Source organism: Lithobates pipiens, unplaced genomic scaffold, assembly GCF_037356315.1.
Source record: "Lithobates pipiens isolate NorthernLeopardFrog02 unplaced genomic scaffold, aLitPip1_a1.2 Scaffold_13, whole genome shotgun sequence".
Lineage (NCBI taxonomy): Eukaryota > Metazoa > Chordata > Amphibia > Anura > Ranidae > Lithobates > Lithobates pipiens.
In genome coordinates, this window is record NW_027507718.1 from 468953701 (window position 1) to 468974441 (window position 20741).

Genomic DNA, 20741 nt, shown 5'->3' on the forward strand with positions numbered 1-20741 from the left:
AAAAAATAACAAAAAAAACTAAAAACCTGGCACCCTACACCTCAAGTAGTTCAGTACTAGGGACCCAATACAATATTCCCACAACAAAATTGCATAAACAATTTCAGAGTAGCTACAAGTGGTTTACATTGCAAACAGGTAGATGGGAATCTTGTGTTACATGTGAATGCAACGCATTACCGTTTGTCAATGACGTGTGTTGGTGGTTGTTTGTCGCCTTATAATGCAGCCTATGCAGTGACAGTAGCACAGCATCAGCCCCTATACTTTGTTACCTTTTAGTACACCAATACTCACCATTGGAAACATCCCCATTTTCTTTCTTCTTTTGCGATTTCCCAATACTTTTACTTCTAGACCAGGAAAAGAAGGTTCCCCTTTTCCTTTTCTCATTATCGTCCTCTCCTCCCGATTCCTCATTCAGAGATCGCCCTGACTTTGTCTTTTTACTAGACTGCTGTATACACAGAAAACCTGAGTCAGAACCTATATATCAATAAAATGGTAAGATCTACAAGACTTTATATATTTTTTTTCTTTATCTCTGACAAGACAGTATTATTCCAACATATAAAGTGATAAGGAGTGTTGCACTACTCTACAGAAGAAAGAAGTGGGGGGGGAGTCTGATGTCATGCATTTAAAGGGGACCTACCACTATTAAACAGTCTGGTTCATCCCATTAATCTGGGGAGTCTGGTGGGTGGATGGAGTAACCTGTGCCCAGTGAAAGCGCTCCTGAGACCTGTATATTCATTTATATTGGTCCAATATTTCAGGTGAGCGGGTATTTCTATTGGTGGTGAAGCACTCCGAGTTAAAGGTGGGGCGCAGAAATAAAAGATCTTCATGTGGCGGATGGATATTTGATCACACAGCACTTTTTTTACATTACACTGGAATGCTAGTGGTAGTAGTACTTTTTTTTTTTAAATGTGCTTTGGAAGTTATCATTGAGTGGAGCAACACTGTTTATCAATTTATATTTTTGCTGTGGGAATACATACAGTGATTTGCCACAACTCATTTAAATTATTCATATACATAGATTATTGATTTAGTCATACACCTTGTGATTTTGTGGTAGCGCACAGAGATTTGTTTTTGTTAAAACTCCAACACATTCCTACACGTATATTAAATTCCCGGGGCAAGATCTGAGAAGCTTCCCCTTTCTGTGCTGTGTAATGCGTGGCCTCAAGCAATGGTTGAATTCAATAGTATTTTGTACTATCAACATGCAAAGGAAATCTGGCAATGTAGATGAAAAACAAACCCAAGTTCTACCGCATGATTGCAGAATCATGAGCTGAACAGCAACGGTGCTCAGGCTTGTTGTGTACCATAAACATCAAAATAGCAAAAAATGCTTAAATCTTTATTGAGCACTAACAGCAGTGCGATATCTAAAATGCTAACATGTTTCGGCCAGAGCCTTCCTCATAGCATACAGATTTACAATAAAATCAAGTTTATATCGAAAAGATATCCATTCCTCCAGAAAAGGGGGCGGTACAAACCAATTTAAAATCAATTAAAATCATGTGAGGTTGGCAGAACCAGAAAAAAAGGGGAGGGAAAATGGAAACGGACTGAAAACTCTAGGTGGAAAAAATGAACCAGAGAAGAAACAATCACTCTAGATAGGGGTATACAGTTTGCACCAAAAAAAAAGGTCTCGTGTTTGAAACATACATAGGGATTCAAAAGTTTATACGTAAACTCAACGTAAAAAAATATTATGCCCAGAACCCTGTGGAAAAAGCGGCAATAGGGAGTCATTTTACTCAAAGAACAATTCAATGTTTAATCCCCATATAATAAACAATAAATATGTGGACCTATTTAAGAAATTGGTGACTACAGATCTAGAACAATTACCAAAAAGTGTATGAACAAAGACATTAAGAAGGGCCTAAAATCTCTGGTCAAAGGAGGAGGCATTGTTGTGTTGTCTTTAGAACAATACAAAGGAGAAATGAATAGGATTTTGGAGGGTAGGACCATCTACCAAATATTAAAATCCGATTCCTCCAAGCAATTCAAAATAGAATTAGAATCCATCACACAGTATGGTGCAAAAAGGGAACTATTAAACATGAAGACAAATACCTAGTACCCACGGTCAGTAGAGTCATCTACTATATACCAAAAATACATAAGGATAGGATCAACCCTCCAGGGAGGCCAACAGTGAGCGGGATAGAGTCATTAACATCTAGACTGGGTGAATATATTGACATCCACCTTCAATCTCTGGTTAGGAACACGCAAGCTTTTCTAAAAAACACCAAGTACACTTTGTGATTGTTGAAAGAAGGCAGAGAAAATGAAAGTTTGGTGATGGCCACGGGTGATGTGGCTTCACTGTATACCAACGTTGATTATCAGGGAGCTATGAGGGCGGTCAAGTGAGCTTTAAAAAAACAATAGTGAAATCAAGAAAAATCAAAGGAAATTTTATTTTAAAATGTTTGGAATTTTGTTTAGAACATATTAACAATTTTTTTCTGGTACGAAAACACCTTTTACTTACAAATTATAGGAGTCGCTATGGGAGCGAAGTTTGCCCCGAGTGTTGCGAACCTATACATGGTGATATGGGAAGCCAAGGAAGTCCTGTATAATAAAGGACCCAAGAATTATACTTTATAGGCGATTTATAGATCTATTAATCATATGGAATGGTAACATGCAAACCTTGGAGAACCTGCTCCGACCCATGAATGATATCAAAATATCATCTTAACATGGAATATAAGTGGGGAGATGGTACAGGTTTTGGATTTGGAGGAGAACGCATCACGGGGCATAGAAACGAAGACCTATTTTAAAGCGACGGATCGCAATTCTTATATTCCCACTATGAGCTGCCACCATAGACCATGGATAGATAATATCCCTAGAGGACAATATATGAGAATAAAAAAGCTGCACACAAGACAGCGACTTTGAACTGCAATAAGAGAGGTTGAGCAAGATGTTTAAAGATAAAGAGTTTCTTGGAAACAGAAAAATAAGATTAGGAATATGGATAGAATGGACCTATTGGAAAATACCACAAACAGGGACACTAATACGGATATGGGTACATGCATTGTTCTAGATTTCAGTTTACAAAATAAAGAGGTGTACAAAATCATACAAAAATACTGGAATGTTCTGAAGCATGATGTGCACCTCAAAAGTAAGTTTACCAGACAGACAGAGAATTATATATAGACAGGCACCAAATTTAAGAGACAAGCTGGTACACAATGTTGTGGAACCACCCCCGCCCAAACCAAAGATGTTTTGGGATATAAAGGGCTTCCATAGCTCTGGACGCTGTTACAGCTGTGTAAGAGTTCCAAACAATGTTAGAAAAAGTAAAAAACCTTTCCTCACCCCCAGTCCAGACAAAATATATACCATTAAGAATTTTATCTCACGCGATACAGTGGGTGTGGTCTATGCAGTAAAATGTCCATGCAATCTTATCTATATCGGCAGCACAATAAGGGCGCTGAAGGATCACATGGAAGAGCATGTCAAACATAAAGGGTTTCAACAAGCATTTTCTATCTATACATTTTAGAGATGTTCATAATAAAAGCACAGCCAGTATGGAATTCTGGGGTATAGAGGCCCCAAGCGCTACTGGACAGGTTCCAACTAACTAAGGGAAATCAGTAAATGTGAATCCTGCTGGATTCACCAGTTAGGTTCTTTGGCTCCTGGTGGGATGAATAAATAATTTGACCCAAAATGCTTTCTAATTATTAGATTTTTATACCTTTCTATTCATATAAACACTTCGTTTAGTATTTTTAATAAAAAAAACAAGTTGGTAATTTTAGATACATTTATATACGTATCATGAGCTTGATTATATTTGTCAATGTTTTTAAATAGCGTTTATATAGTTTTATTATTGGTTTTTAAAATTATTATTAATTATAGTTTTAAATAACCTCACCAGAAGGATATAATTTTGTTATATTTAATGTTGTCCTGATTTTCTGGTTTTGTGGTTAATTCTCAGGCAGTGCTGGATATGGATGCTGTGATTTTTTCCCGTATCCATTACTGCTATGCGAGTATTCATTGTACAGATATATTAAGTCTTCCGCTAGGTAATTTTTATGTATAACTTAAATAAATCTAATTATTTGTATGTAGCTATGGGATGACACAGAAATCCTCCGATGCCATTCTGTGTTTTGATTGTTTTCATGGCTTTACCCATCACATTTGCGATTAACCAGTATGGATCTAATAAGACACCGTAGGATGCTCGTATCATCCCAATCTGTGCGAGTAACCCCTGAATGGGATTTTGCTTTATTTAATAAATTGTTTAAAACTTTATTGCATGATCGAGTTTTCCACTTTTATATAGCCCGGATGGATATGCTGAGGAGCCCAGGAGCCTGACGCTACTAAAGAGCCCAGAGGTGGTTCACATGTGTACTTTGATCTAGCTTAATTGCAAAATCGCACGCTCTAAAAAGGTGAGAGTTCACTACTTAAGGGGGGCACTTAAGTGATGACACCCTAGCATATCTTAGATCGCATAACAATTTGGTTTTTCAAATTAGACGGACTATTTTATCACGTTGTTAGTGACGCAGCTGGATGCTACTCATGAGCACCTTGTCATGACCTGAACCAAACATTTTACTTGTATTGCTTTTTCCAGCACGGTCATTAATGACATTTTTGGACACTTTATAACTGCACAGGAGCACTTGCTGTATTATTTGTATATGCCTTTGGTATTTTAAACAGTTATGCACCAAGCGCTTTTAAATTGAGTTTACCATTATATGCATTTATTTTATGTATTTACTCATATAAATAAATTTAATAGTAATAAATTATTAGTTTGATTCAATATTTATTTTGGAAGCAATATACACACACCTTTTGCTGTACACTACAACTAATATCACTTTTTAGCGCAGCGTAGATCATTAATTTGTTTTTGCACGGTATATGTGATGCGTTTAATGCTAGCAGCTTTTAGGTAATTTTTTTTTTAATTCAGGCATCTAGGCAGTGGTAGCTCGCAGGACTTCTTCCAAATTGGATTGTGCCGCCCCCTTTTCTGGAAGAATGGATATTTTTTCTATATAAAACTTGATTTTATTGTAAAGCTGTATTTTATGAGGAAGGCTCTGGCCGAAACATGTTAGCGTTTTAAATGTCACACTGGTGTTAGTGCTCAATAAAGATTTAAAAAGGAAGCAATTGAGTTAACAGCATTTTTTGTTATTGCAAAGTAAACCTCCCTCAGCTTGCTCGCAGATCCTGAAAACACCCTGTATCTGGTTCCCACTCCACATTTGTTGGCTGATAGGGCCATTTGCAAAAAAGCAACACAGAGGCTGCTACAGCATATGTGGAGTTGTAAGGCTTTTTCTTTTGACACTTGTTCAGCTTGGAAAAGCAACTGCTGTAGCATAATTTTTTTTCAGCAGGAACCCTGTTCCAATAGACCCACCCAAATACCAGAATTACTGTGTGGAATTTACAAAATCGATAGAGGCCGATGAGTGCCCGTGTTTGAGGAGCATCCAATGACTGCAAGTGACTTTCAACGTCAAACCACTTGGCACGGACTGAGGGGGGATTTAGATTTGGTACCTTTCTAGGAGTAGAGAAGTTAGAACGGTCTGAGCTCACGCTATGTTTGGAGGTTGGGCTGCTGGGTATCTCCTGGGGATCTGGCAGAGATCGCCCCTCCACTTCAGCCAGCATGCATTCCTGGTACAAGTGAGACTTCAAGAATCGAGTGTAGCTATCAAACTTCATCAGGTTAAATATCTGAGAAATAGAAGAACATACATTTTTGACAAAAATGAAAGTTAAAGCCTTCAAAGTGATCATGTGATTCTTATAAAATGCACAAACTGCAATTGCCATTGTCATTATATAGTGGTTTTAGTCTGTCTCATGTCTTGAGACAGTAATACAATTGTGTGACCTATTCTGCACAGCATTACAACTTGAACCAAGATCTTGCAATTGTGCACAATTAAAATCGCTACTACGTGCTACTAGTAGCAAAGATGAGTCCATCTGCTGGCAATAATCACTACTTAGTGATTTGCTAACAATTTTATTGTGGTATGACAGCAACAAAGTAAAACAAAAAATATCTATAAATAATCCAATACTGGTTTAGAGGCACTTACAGGTCTTGCAGAGGGGAATGATGAAAAACAGCAATGTTTTTGATCTTTCTCCTCTGCAAGACCTGCGAGTGCCTCTAAACCAGTTTTGTATTGATATGTATTTCTCTGTGGGTGAGCACCTGGGCACTTACTTCAAGCATAGAGGGCCATGGGTACCCTTGGAAATGTATGTGCATATATACAGTTGTACTCAAAAGCTTGCATACCCTAGCAGAAATTGTGAAATGTTGGCATTTATATTTAAAATATGACTAATCGTGCCCCAAAAAAACTGTCATTTATTCAAGGATAGTGATCACATGAAGCCATTCATTATCACATATCGTTAGGATTTTAAAAAAGGAGCCAAAAAAAAAAAATTCAAAAGTTTACATACCCTGGAATGTTTGGCCTTGGTACAGACACAGAAGGTGGTACACACAGGTTAAAATGGCCATCAAAGGCCAATTTCCCACAAATGTGGCTTTTTAAAAATCCCAATTCGTGTCTGTGTGTAAATAGTCAATGAGTTTGGTAGCTCTCACATGGATGCACTAAGCAAGCTAGATACTAAGCAATGGGGAGCTGAAAAGATCAATCAAAAGACCTGCGTAACAAGGTAATACAACTTTACAAAGATGGAAAGGGATATAAAAAGATATCCAAAGCCTTGAATATGCCCAGTCAGTACCGTTCAATCATTTAATAAGTGGAAAATTTGGGGATCTCTTGATACCAAGCCATGGTCAGGTAGATCAGGAAAGATTTCAGCCACAACTGCCACAGGAATTGTTCGGGATACAAAGAAAAACCCTCAGGTAACCTCAGGAGAAATAAAGGCTGCTCTGGAAAAAGATGGTGTGGTTGCTTTTAAGGAGCACAATACAATTATAATCAAACAAAAAAAGAGCTGCATGGTCATGTGGCCAGAAAGTCTTTTGACTGTTTTTTACCTCCCTCATGGCTCAGTATCTATCCTGCTTAGGGCATCCAAGTGAAAGCCAACAAACTCATTGACTATTTAAACACAGACACAAATTGTGATTTAAAAAGCTACACATGAGAAATGAACCTTTAAATTGCCATTTTAACATGTGTGCCATCTTCTGTGTCTGTACCAAGGCCAAACATTCCAGGGTATGTAAACTTTTGATCAGGGCCATTTCTGTTACGATTTAAAAAAGGATCAAAAAAACTATGAAAATAAATGGCTTTATGTGATCACTATCCTTAAATAAAAAAAAGACAGTTTTTGGCATGATTACTCATATTTTCAATATAAATGCCAACATTTCACAATTTCTGCCAGGGTATGCAAACTTTGATTTTCGATAGAGTTTTGAGTATCGTTTTTATAAGACTATATACATTTATAACCGATTGATCGTTCTGAATTGCTCAATATTTTATTTGATAACTAGTTTGCGAACAGTCATTCATGAATTGTCCAAAATTCTACATGTATGGCCACCTTAACACGAAGATGTTCAGGAGTAAATTCAGGATGCAAGAGGATTTACAGGAGTAAATGTAAATAGTGAAACGGAGGTCGTCCACCTAAAACCAATTTACCTGCAGCTGCTGCTCTTTGAACATATCCGGGTGCGGGGCATTGAGAATGTCATCAGCAAGCTGAGCCTGACTGTCAATGTTGACTGGAGTGGTCGCCTTGCTGCTCAAAAACTTGTTAAATATTTCTCTGGCTCTGTAGGACAACTGCAAATCAGAAAGAAGACTACCAATTACAGGACAAGTCATATACAGTATCTCACAGAAGTGAGTACACCCCTCACATTTTTGTAAATATTTTATTATATCTTTTTACGTGACAACACTGAGGAAATTACACTTTGCTACAATGTAAAGTAGTGAGTACACAGTTTGTATAAGTGTAAATTTGCTGTCCCCTCAAAATAACTCAACACACATCCATTAATGTCTAAACCACTGGCAACAAGAAGTGAGTACACCCCTAAGTGAAAATTTCCAAATTGGGCCCAAAATTCAATATTTTGTGTGGCTACCATTATTTTCTAGCACGGCCTTAACCCTTTTGGGCATGGAGATCACCAGAGCTTCACAAGATGCCACTGAAGTCCTCTTCCACTCCTCCATGACGACATCACGGAGCTGGTGGATGTTCGAGACCTTGCGCTCCTCCTCCCTCAGTTTGAGGATGCCCTACAGATGCTCAAGAGAGTTTAGGTCTAGAGACATGTTTGGCCAGTCCATCATCTTAACCCTCCGCTTCTTTAGCAAGGCAGTGTTCTTTTTGGAATACTGCCGTGGGGCCCAGTCTCTAAAGGGAAGGGCTCATGCTCTGCTTCAGTATGTCACAAAACATTTTGGCATTCATAGTTCCCTCAATAAACTGTAGCTCCTCAGTGCAGTCAGCACTCACGCAGCCCCAGACCATGAAAGTCCCACACCATGCTAGACTGTAGGCAAGACACACTTGTCTTTGTACTCCTTACCTTATTGCTGCCACACACGCTTGACACCATCTGAACCAAATAAGTTTATCTTGGTCCCATCAGACCACAGGACATGGTTCCAGTAATCCATGTCCTTAGTCTGCTTGTCTTCAGCAAACTGTTTGCAGGCTTTCTTGTGCATCATCTTTAGAAGAGGCTTCCTTCTGGGACGACAGCCATGCAGACCAATTTGATGAAGTGTGCGGCATATGGTTCCCCCACCCCTTTAACCTCTGCAGCAATGCTGGCAGCACCCATACATCTATTTCCCAAAGAAACTCTGGAAATGACGCCGAGCACGTGCACTGAACTTCTTTGGTCAACCATGGAGAGGCCTGTTCTGAGTGGAACCTGTCCTGTTAAACCGCTGTATGGTCTTGGCCACAGTGCTGCAACTCAGTTTCAGGGTCTTGACAATATTCTTATAGCCTTGACCAGTGATGGCGAACCTTGGCACCCCAGATATTTTGGAACTACATTTCCCATGATGCTCAACTACACTGCAGAGTGCATAAACATTATGGGAAACTTAGTTCCAAAACATCTGGGGTGCCATCACTATATATATATTAGTTTTTCTTTGCATCAATTTGGAAAGGGTTAAAAAGCTGTCAGGTTTTAACTGTTGTGGGAGATGTTACTTTTACTTCCCATCCAAGTAATAGGATGTCTTGAAGGGGTTGTAAAGGTAAATGTTTTTCACCTTAATGCATTCTATGCATTAAGGTGAAAAAACATCTGACGGTGCTGGCCCCCCTCCCCTCCAGCCCCCCGTTTTACTTACCTCACCCCTCGAAAGTCCCGCGCTCGTGCCCCGACGTCCTTTCCACCATTCAGCCTGGCCGCTGATTGGCTGGAGTGGATGGATGGAGAGCAGCGCAGCCATTGGCTCATGCTGCTGTCAATCACATCCACTGACGCGGAGCTCCAGGGGCGGGGCCGTGTGATACAGCGAGCGGCTATAGCCGCCGGCTGTATCACGGGAGCGCGCCCGCAGATGCTTCTCACCATGCGAGGGAGCTCGCATGAACATGAGAAGCATCTGAGGGAGGAAGAGACAGCCGCCGAGGGACCCCGGAAGAGCAGGTTCGGGGCCACTCTGTGCAAAACGAGCTGCACAGTGGAGGCAAGTATAACATGTTTGTTATTTAAAAAAAAAATTCTCTTTACAATCCCTTTAAGGACAAGATGCAATAGGATCTGTTTTTGATGGGGACAAAGGAAGTGGAGAGAGGGGTCACATTGTTGTCCTCCTGTTTTGGACACCATTGCCTGATCATTTCTTGTTATGGAGACAATGTTATGGAAAGTGTGGGAAAACCTGCCCAACAGGCAAGACACAATAAGAACTAGACAGGGGAGTTTATATATATATATATATATATATAAATAAAAGTTTAGACTAGAGATTGGCTTTAACCAGCTGTGGACATTAGGCATGCTAGACAAAAGGCTTAACTGAAGAACACAGGGCATATGTAGTATGCCCTGTCTTTCGGTCCTACTTCTGTCTCCCACTTCCACCCCATGCATCAATTCTTAGATGTGGTAACAGCATTTGTTTAATTTCCCCCCTTTTTATTTTCACCTGTTGATTCAGACAGTAAATATTGTCAAAAAAAAAACAAACAAACACACAGACAGAAGTGTTATTGGCTGAATCACCAGCTGAAAATCTAGGGAAAAAAAAAAAATAGAAAATAAAAAATGGAGCCACCACATTTTTTTTAGGAGGTAAATTGCAATATATAAAATGTTTGTTTCCGTTTGTTTTTTTTTACTGCTTTAAAGTATTATTTTCCTGACAACTTTAAATTCTTCATTTTTTTAGGCAGGGTTATTTTTGTTTTTTATTAGTTGTATAAAAAAAAAAAAAAAAAAAAAAAAAAAAAAGGGTACAAAATTGAAACTTTAACACTGCTCCAAAAAAAAAAAAAATTATAATATATATATATATATATATACATACATATATACATACACACACACATATATACACACACACACACACACACACACATATACACACACATACACACATATACTTTATTAGTTATTGTTGAATAAACAGTCCTATAGCTGGAGTGTAAACATTTCTTGGGCCCACAGGCAGTAAACAAGTGTGAAAACTAAAGTGATCAACAACCAAATAGAGCTTTCACGGAAGTGTGAGGCAAATGTGATTTTTACAGGAATCAAGTGATGACGTTCAGGTTGTAGTAAAGCAGCGGCACAAATACAGCAAGCAATAATATCGATAAATTACCTCATTTTTGTCATGAGCTGGAACGCGGCTGAAATATTCACAGGCTTGCCAGAACAAAATGTTCTCCTCACTGAACTCTTTCTTCAAAAACTCCTACAGGCAAATAAAAGAAAAACAATGAGAAATACTCTTTACAAGGTACTAATTGTACCCAATACAGCCTCATAGCAAAACTCCGTTATCGGGTCAGAAAAGTTACAACCCTTTGCCATTGCCCATCTACAGATGTCTTCCTGCATAGTAGACATTACTGCAAACTGCGGACCCAATGGTGGATGGCTGATACAATAAAGACATTGGTCTATTTTAGTTTGTTTGGTAGATGGAGAATTACACCATTTGACTGTTCCCGAAATCTGTAGAGATCTCTGCTCCGTCTGCAAGCCCGGTGGACATTGTGAGGGGTTCCCACGCTTTCGGTTGAAATTGTTAAATTTATTTCATTTTGTGGAGAATACAACAGGAGACGTGACAAACACCCAAAAATGACCAGGAACACCCAAAACTCCCATATGGTCCAGAATAGCCTACCTATAACAAAAAATTATTATTGTACTGGCTCTCTAATTTGGTTGGTTCAGCAGGGACAGGCCTAATTTCGATCCATGTATGGGCAGGCCGATTGTACAGAAGTTACTCTACCAAACAACTGCTGATCAGCATCACCAGCTATAGCCAGCAGCGTTGATGAATATACTGTATTCTGATGGGGTGAAGTTTCCCCGCCATCAGAACACAATAGCTCCGTGGGAGTGATTCTCCCATTCACCTTGAAAGTAGGGATGGGGGAATTGGGTCTTTTTTTCATTCAACCAGCCGATTGAACGAAAAAAGGAATGCATGGGCTGCCTAAGGCTATGTTCACACATGTGGCCAATGGGCAGCAAAACCAGGTAGTTGGGTCATGGATTTAATACCATGCCCTAACCCCCTGCCACCCACAATTGCCTGCCTGACCACGGACACGCAGCCACTCACTGATGAATACATGCCATGGCAAAATCTAAAAAGCATGTCACTTTTGGTGGGCAGCGCCGCCAGCAAAACGCAACTAATGCCATTCTATGGGGCAGCAAGGCACGCATGGTAGTGCAGCAATTATAGGGTTAAATCAGGTGGCGATAAGAGGACATATTGCCTCCTCACTGCCTTGCAAACACCTCTGAAACGCAAGGTGGATCACTTTTTATGTGTGAGAGAGCCTTAAAAGTTAATATGGCCAAGTCATGTCCCTGGAGGACAAAGGCTAGCCATATGCATTAAAATGTATATGTCTCCAAGGCATTCATTCTGCCTTGAAGTAAAAAGGGTAGATGAAATTTCTTCTATTACCACAAACGTATTTAAGTATCTGGCCTCACAGCTGACTCCATAGTCATAACTCCTCTCGGTTTACAATGCCTATACCTCTCAAGGTGAATCCATTGTGCTCAAAGAGACATACTGTATATAAAGTGTTTGCCATCTTATACTGAGAACTCAACTTTCACTTGCACATAATGGACTGAAACGCCTCCCGATCGTAATCTGTCAGGTGACCCAAATGTAAACATTCTAGAAGATTATTCCTTTTACTGCCGCTTGTAATAAAAGAACACATGCCGTATAATTCTCTTTAATGTTCTATAAGGTTCAGGAACTAGAAGCAAGTGGTAAACAGTCAGAAGAGCAACAACCCCTAACATCAAGGTCAACCCCAGAGACCATCCAGCAATAAATACTACAAGGACACTAATAAAATACATATATATAAAAAAAATAAAAAAAAGTCAAATCTAAAAAATTAGGTATGTAAAAACCAAATACATAGTCCATAAACTAAAAGATGGCAAAGCCAAAATACTGAAAGTTCCATTAGTCTCTTAAAAGAAACTTCAGCTGCCTTATGCAGGCCATACATGGTCAAATTTCGAACAAATTTTCTTTTCAAAAACACAACTTTTTTTTTGTGATCCGATGATGCCACCATTGATTATTGAAATTTGGGTGACCAAGCCTTCAATTTCACCTCATGCGCTACAGGAAAGAATTTGTGGCCGGGAATCTTTTCTCTCCGTAAACTTTTTCTTGTACATTTTTTTTTCTTATTACATTTCTCGCACAATTCTCCCATCATTGATTAGAAAATGGTTTGTTTTTCAAAAAATTTACAACATGTCCGATTCCTCAAATTTTATTTCCGCACCAAAATCTGCCGTTGCTGCAGCCCACTAATGGTGCGAAATTCGTCCGAAAATTCTTAGATACGATATTCAAAAGAAAATGCTTTCGAAATTCGAACCGTGTATGGCCGGCATTAGTCAATAAAGAATTCTAATATTAAAGAGAACTAGTCACAATTGGGCAGGAAACAATGTTAAGTCTGTAAAGAGACACTGCTTCTGCTGAAAAAGTAATGAAAAAAGAAACCTGCAAAGAAAAAGCACCAATTATTTAAAAAGTTTCTTTTACATAAGAGTTTGACAAGATCCTAAAATGTTTTTTTTTTTTTACAAAACAAGATATAACGAAACGCTGTCAGATATGAGTGGAATGGATTAAGTTAACTGTACAAATACAAGAAATTATGGTGATAGAAACTGTAGTCTATTAGAGGGAGAATAGACACTACATTAGACAAGCATCCCAATACTTTTGTTATACACACACAAACTTTAATGGCAGTCCGTAAGGTTCAAGATTGGGTTGGCTCACCCTTTGCAGCTATAACGGCTTTGGGAAGGCGGTCCACAAGGTTTAGGAGTGTGTCTATTGGAATGCTTGACCATTCTTCCAGAAGCGCATTTGTGAGATCAGGCACAGACGTTGGATTAGAAGGCCTGGCTCTGCTCCAATTCATTCCAAAGGTGTTCTATCAGGGTTGAGGTCCGGACTCTGTGCATGCCAGTCAAGTTCCTCCACCCCAAACTCGCTCATCCAGATCTATAAACCTTACTTTGTGCACTGGTCCAAATCATTTGGTGGAGGGGGGGGGGGGTGGATTATGGTGTTGGGTTGTTTTTCAGGGGTTGGGATTAGCCCCTTAATTTCAGGGAAGGAAACCCTTAAGGCGTCAGCATACCAAGACATTTTGGACAATTTGATGCCCCCAACTTTATGGGAACAGTTTGGGGATGGCCAACATTACTGTGGACCACTGCACAAAGCAAGGTCCATAAAAGACATGGATGAGAGAGTTTGGATGTGAATTAAACTGTCATTTCTACTGTAACCAGCGATACTGCAGTCCCAGTACACTTTGTTATTGGCAACTTATTTCACCTGTAACCACTCCAAAATATCCTCCCCCGGAATTCCCTTTCATCTGGACACCTGCAGCATTCGCCTGCTGTTACCATGTCCATGAGATAAGTATTACTTACCGTAAAATATCGAACACCAATTGGATCTTGAAGAAGCCTTTCGAATGACACAGCCCAGCTGGCCACCCTGCGCTCGCCGAGTTTCCGGCAGCTCTGTACACTGGGCAGGCTGGCATTGCTGCTTAGACTGTTCTCGCTTACACATCCTTTCAGATCAGTGCTGTTCAGTTCTACCAGAGAGGAAAAGACAGAAAATATTTCACTATGATAAAGAGCAGAGTATGGGTCAGATGTTATTAAAAACAAGCAGGGAAAAACAAAATCTTTTTTTTCTAGCAGAACGATCTTCCAAACTTGTACTGCCACTCTTCACGGCTAGAGCCGTCAGTTAACATAACCTAAAATAAAATCACGATTATAGTTTCAATAGTTTATATAACGCTGACTAACATTACACAATTCCACTGTCCACCCAAATGAGTGTACAGCACAATGTCCCTTCAGCAGTCACAAGTTCTCCATGTTCTCTGCTGTATAAATCAAGAGGTGGTCATAGTGTGGTGAAGAGGATGTAAACAATGTTGAGCTACAATTCATGGAAACCAATCTAAAAATTGGCCTAGTAAAGAGGTGGGCGAGCCGACACACACACACACACACAGGTTTTCTTTAGAAAAATAGCCCATCTCACCCACCTAACAGCTGGTAGGGCCACTACAACACAGAGACCTTAAAGTAATTCACAAGATCATAGCTTTGTCAGCACACTGGAATATTAAGGAGGTTCATCCACTAATTATGGGAAGGCGGTCGGCTTGCAGGTGAAGAGGCAGCTGGTAGTCCAGCTGATGCTGGTGGCTCCCAGACTCTCAGAGCGGCTCTGGGGCAGCAATACACGTACTTACGGTTGGAGGAGGAGTGGGAAGGAGCGTGTGTTCAGAGCACGCGTACTCCTTCGTCAGGCGTAGATCTGTCATCTGCCACCCAAAAACTATCATAATCCCATTTCCTTAGGTCACCCATTAGTAAGTAATAAATGCTTCAAAGAGCTTTACTTTAGACCTTACCTTAGGTTGTGCCTAGGCTGCTCTTCTCCCTGAAAATTTTTTGAAGCTGAAGCCATCTTGCCTGCGTCTCAGCACTTGGGCAGGTCGTACACAAAGCAAAATAAATTCACTTGATCTACACAGACAGTGTTGGAAGGGGAATCTGCCCCTGCCGGGCAAACAGTGTGATTAATGCTAGCCACTATACCAGCCACTAGCGGTAAGCAAGATCCGGCAGGCTGGTTGTACCAAAGTTGATCGATCAACTTGGGTACATTCAGCCTGCCCATATATGGTTGGAATTTCAGCTGGTTCCTGCTGAGCCGACCGTGATTCGGACAGTCTATGGCCTGCCTTGGATCTCCTATCCTTTCTTACTCCCTTCACTGAGGTTTTGGGAAAAATCTGCTTCTGCAAGGACAGAAAAGAGCCAAGCCTCACTTTGAACTCCAATCCCGCTTCCTTCATGGTGCATATGAATTTCTTAACTTCTGGGACATTTGTGGTGAAATTGGGGTATTAGAAAGTAAAGAGACTCATGAAAGTCCAAGTCCAAAAACACATAGTGCTATACCCAAGGGAGATCTTCCATTCAACTTTTCTACAATGCCCATCAAGGGTACATCCCTCCTCAGAGGAAAGGGGCATTACCCTCGGAACACGTCAGCAATCCAACCGTTTCTATGACTTACTGCTGTTGCGTAACAGGTGGAACACATCTGTTTGGCTTATTAACCTTTTGTTTGCATGCGAGTATCCATTTGCTTATGTGGATTCAATAAAAATTCTTCATGGTAATGCAGGAGGTGGTCACACGCTCCATTGTTTTTTGCCATGAAAGTGAGCGCCTATGCTGGAGATAATGGATGATTTCATCACAGCACATGCAATCTTCACACCATGGCACAGCCAGGATGCCATGAATCCGTGAAAAATACTCCATGGATCAGGCAGAATTAAAACTAAAAGACCATTTCTGATTGTTTGCCATGAGTAATAGCACAACACTGCTCTCGGTCGGCACTTTCACTGAGCATTTGCATTAGTATAAAGCTACCAACATAAGCAACAAAAAACGGCAAGTGTGAAGTCGGTAACAACTGTATATATTCGTCTCCACAATGGCCTGGAAATGAGGTCAAGAATATACAAGTCAATGTCTATTCAGCATTCTCACAAAAAATATCTGCTCCACCCTGCTTCGTGAGAAAACATGTATGCCCCAGGACATGTTACCAAGGCTGTCAGCCTATAAAAAAAAAAAAAAAAAAAAAAAAAAAAAAAAAAAAAGTCTATAAAGCTTTGCTTTTTTATCAAATATAAACATTAAAAAGCAAATACAACGCTATGACTACAGCATGGTAAAACAGATATCTATGGTAAACTGTACCAAGTCAGACCTGTACAAAAGACCTGACATGTAACACAGATAACTACTACTCTACAAATTATAGTAGTGAGTAAGGACGAGCCGAAAACCCCCTGGTTCTGTTCGCACCAGAACATCCGAACAGGAAAAGTGTCTGGGGACCTGCCTTTTTTCAGGAGCAGCAATTTTAATAATGCTTTAAGTGAAAGAATAAAAATCAAATATTTCTTTAAATATTGTGTCTGGGGGGGGGGGGGGGATGTCTATAGTATGTCTGTAAAGTGGCACCTTTTCCCGTGTGTAGAACAGTACCACAAGAAAATTACATTTCTAAAGGAAAAAAAGCCATTTAAAACTGATAGCGGCTGTAATGAATTGTCGAGTCTCAGCAATATAGATAAAACTCAATGAAAAAAACGAACCAAAAATTAAAAACAAAATTGCTTTTGGTCGCCCCAAAATCCATACAGACTCTTATCTGAGCATGCAACCTGCAGGAAAAAAAAGGGGGGTACGAGAGAGAGAAAAGTCCTTTATTAAAAGAGAACATAAAAATGTCCCGCAATGTCCATTCATCTATGACGCCGCCCGATGAGCCGGAAAAAATAAATAAAAAAAAAAAAAAAAAAACACACAACAACTCCGCCTCCCGAGTGACTTTTCTTCTTGGTGACAGCTCATATAGTTGAGAGTGGGGCCACCCGGTGACGTCAGAGGAAGGCAGGGTCACCAAGAAGAGTCACACGATGGGAGCCTCCCATGGAGGTGGGGGTGTTGCGTTTTTTTTCCGGCTTGCCGGTCGCATGATAGAAGATGAATGGACATCGCGGGACATTTTTATTTTTTTATCCTTTAATAAAGGACTTGTCCCTAAGTGTCTCCTGTCTTTTTTACTATTTTTGACACTTTTTTCTGTGAAATGGTAGGGGTACCATGTACCCCTTTCCAATTCACATGGGGAGGGTGGGATCTGTGATTCCAATAAGCCCAGCCCGCATACCCCCCACAACCACCGGGCAAGGGTTGTGGGGACTAGGACCTTGTCCCGATCAACATGGGGACAAGGTGCTTGCGGGGGGGGGGGGCTATTCCAAAAGCCCCCTCCCCTTATTGAGGGCATGTGGCCTGGTATGGTTCGGGGGGGGGGGGGGGGGGGTTGGGGGGAACACACTCGTCTCCCACTCTTTTCCTGCGGCATGCCAGGTTGCGTACCCGGATAAGGGTCTGGTATGGGTTTTGGGGGGGGGGGGGGGGGGAGAGACCCCTACAACATTTTTTTTTTTAAATTTGGCACATGGTTTCCCTTAGTTTCCATACCAGGCATGAAGGGCCTGGTATGGATTTTGGGGCAACCCTCACGCAATTTTTATTTTTGGTTCGGGGTTCCCCTTCATATTCATACCAGACCCAAAGGGTGGAGGAACCCATGCTTTTTTTTTTTTTAATGAGTTTTATCTAGATTGCCGATACCAGACAATTCATTACAGCTGCGATCAGTTTTAAATTACTTTATTCCTTTAGAAAGGAAATTTTGCTGTGGTACTGTTCTAAACACGGGAAAACTGCGCCACTTTACATGCATACTATAGACACCCCCCAGGCACAATATTTTAAAAGGAATATTTCATTTTTTTCCACTTTAAGCATTATTAAAATCACTGCGCCTGATACATTGATACATGTCCCCTGGAGCAGGACCCAGGTCCCCAAACACGTTTTTTTGACAATAACTTGCATATAAGCCTTTAAAATGAGCACTTTTGATTTTTCATGTTAGTGTCCCATAGACTTTACCAGTGTTCCGGCAGCTTTCAAATTTGCCCCGAATACCGCATATTGTTCGGTGTTCGCCAAACGTCCGAACAACCAAAGTTTACCCATTCCTAGTCACCTAAGGAGCCCATGTGCACTAGGAGTTTGCCTTGAATTCTGCCTGAAAAATAACCAAACTTCACATATGAGGGTGCCCAGGCACTCGTACATACATGCTCGTAGCTGTATATCTCTGCAGCCTCCGACTGCCAGCGTTAGGAAAATTTCTAAAGAATTTGGCGCCGTCAGTACGGTGCTACTCACTGTTCCTCTTGTTGGAGGTTCTGACAAGAATAAATCAAACCCTGCCTCTACCAAGATGGCTGCCTCGAACAACAGACACAGGCATGGGCAGTCAGTAATAGGAAAAGTATAGCTACAGGGAGACCACATGCAATATTAGGAACTTGTCCTTGGCTCCGAGCCTGCCTTTTTTCAGGCACAGCTCTCAGAGTTTAGTTCCCCTTTAAGGCAGCTTGGAGAGAAGACGGCTCAGAGAGAAGACAGCTCGGAGCAAATATTTTTTACATTTCACCGCTTTCTGCTGAATGGATAGGAGTTCGATGTACCCGATACCCATGCACATAAGGGGGGGGGCTGGGATCTGGGGGTCCCCTTGTTAAAGGGGGGCTACCAAATTCCAATAAGGTCCCTACCCGAAGACCCCAACAACCACCTTTGAAAAGAAAACCCAATAACATGCAAGGAAAAAAAAAAAAAACCCAGCAGTTTTTCTTGCGCATGATTGGATTATGGAAGTCATCAGAGCTTCTGCTCATTTACCAAGCTCTGGAGCAACTGCTCTTGCAAAGTACACAGTCTATGTGTCTTTAGTAAATCAATCCCTTCAAGTCAGCATTAAAAGGGGACCTTCCTCCCTTCCAACCATATGAAATGGCCACCATTACTGTAGTTGTAGCAAAACAAACATTTTATTATGACTTTCTGTTTTGGTTTCTATGTGCCACCATTTTGAATAGCAGATGTCATTGACAGCATTCTTCTTCTGCGTTTGTGCTGCTGGCCCATGCTAGATTTTGCATGCCCGCTGTAAAATAGCTGGTGCTCTTTGTTATTAATAGCTGGTGCTCTTTGTTATTATGTATGCTTTGGCATGGCTACGGCAACTAAAGTGGCATTAGGGCCCTTTCACGTGGTCATTCCGATCAGGTTCGAGTGTCAGTTTTTAAGGTGAACCAGATTTAAAGCTCCATGCAAGCGCTATGCACAGGTGGATTTAAACTTCTGTCTGTTTACACTCGTCTACCTCCGAGTCTGCCCAGGTCCTTTCAATTTTTTGGGACCTAAACGTCACGTCTACTCAACCCAACTAGCTGAATGAAAACAAAACTGAAGAGCTCACTTTACTAACTATGCAATGTTGGTACAGCGATTTCCCTGCTGTACTATTGTGCTCTGACGAGTACCACCCCCTGTCAGAAAACACAGGTCAGTGCTCGCAGCCACTGGCTGGAAGCTCTGATCGGCTGCTGCGTTTCCACCATTTTCATTTGACAAAAGCTGTTCGTGAGATTGGCTTCTGTTGAACAAGGACCTGTAGAAAAAAAACAAAAAAAACAGGCTGATTGTCCGCTAGTATCTACTGAATCAGCTGATTGTGGTCCGTTTGTTTACATCTAGGGCTTTACATCTGGCTGCCCACAGAGCTGTCACAGGTCCACCAGCCACAAACTAAATAGACACTAATGGAAGAAAGCAGACACTTATCCTGTTCAGCTCTGATTCAGCAAGAGATCTGCGAATGGATTGCTTGCCGATTAGATCCACCTCAGTTTCGTTTTAAAGGAGCCTTATAAGACCTGACACGTTGCTGAAGCCATGGCAATATATAAACCCCCCCAAAAAAAAAAAAAAAAATGCGAGATCTCCCTGGAAGGCATTGGTGGCATATCCTTCCTAGAGAACAGCTGTGATGCCCTGTCTACATCACCAGTACCTCACTATACCGGAAAGTTGGAGGCAACTAAAATGTAGGCAACATATTTATTCTAGCAAACGATTAGATAATGAGATCATTTTAGCGTTGGGGGAAAGACTTACAATTACCTCAAACCAGACCGTATGTGGTTGTTCTATTAAGAGTTCTAGGCATTCACCTGACATACACCTAAAAGCAATACCCTCCTGAGGGAACATATAGGGGTGCACAGCAGTACACCAATTCACTCTTAGTAACCAGATTCTCCATTCTATGCTAAATGAAAAGCGGATTTGATTCTGTGGGGATACCATTCCCATTATCGCCAGCCCAAGCATTATTTGCACCCTGCTGCTACAGACTGTGCCTGGGAGT

The 20741-nt window shown here is 40.8% G+C and overlaps 1 protein-coding gene across 4 annotated transcripts in view; it reads right to left on the minus strand.

The window, feature by feature from the left end:
- The window catches only part of RGS12 (regulator of G protein signaling 12), a 284771-nt gene that overhangs the window by 54514 nt on the left and 209516 nt on the right, over positions 1–20741 (minus strand). Inside the window, exons 5-9 of one of the 4 annotated variants that reach the window (XM_077477871.1) lie at positions 14261–14430; positions 10899–10991; positions 7731–7874; positions 5668–5808; positions 298–454 (exon numbers count right to left, since the gene is read on the minus strand). In XM_077477871.1, coding sequence (XP_077333997.1) covers positions 298–454; positions 5668–5808; positions 7731–7874; positions 10899–10991; positions 14261–14430 — 705 coding nt within the window. Of the gene's footprint in view, positions 1–297; positions 458–5628; positions 5809–7730; positions 7875–10898; positions 10992–14260; positions 14431–20741 lie in introns of all 4 variants that reach the window. The other 3 variants (XM_077477870.1, XM_077477869.1, XM_077477868.1) reach the window with 3 other exon arrangements.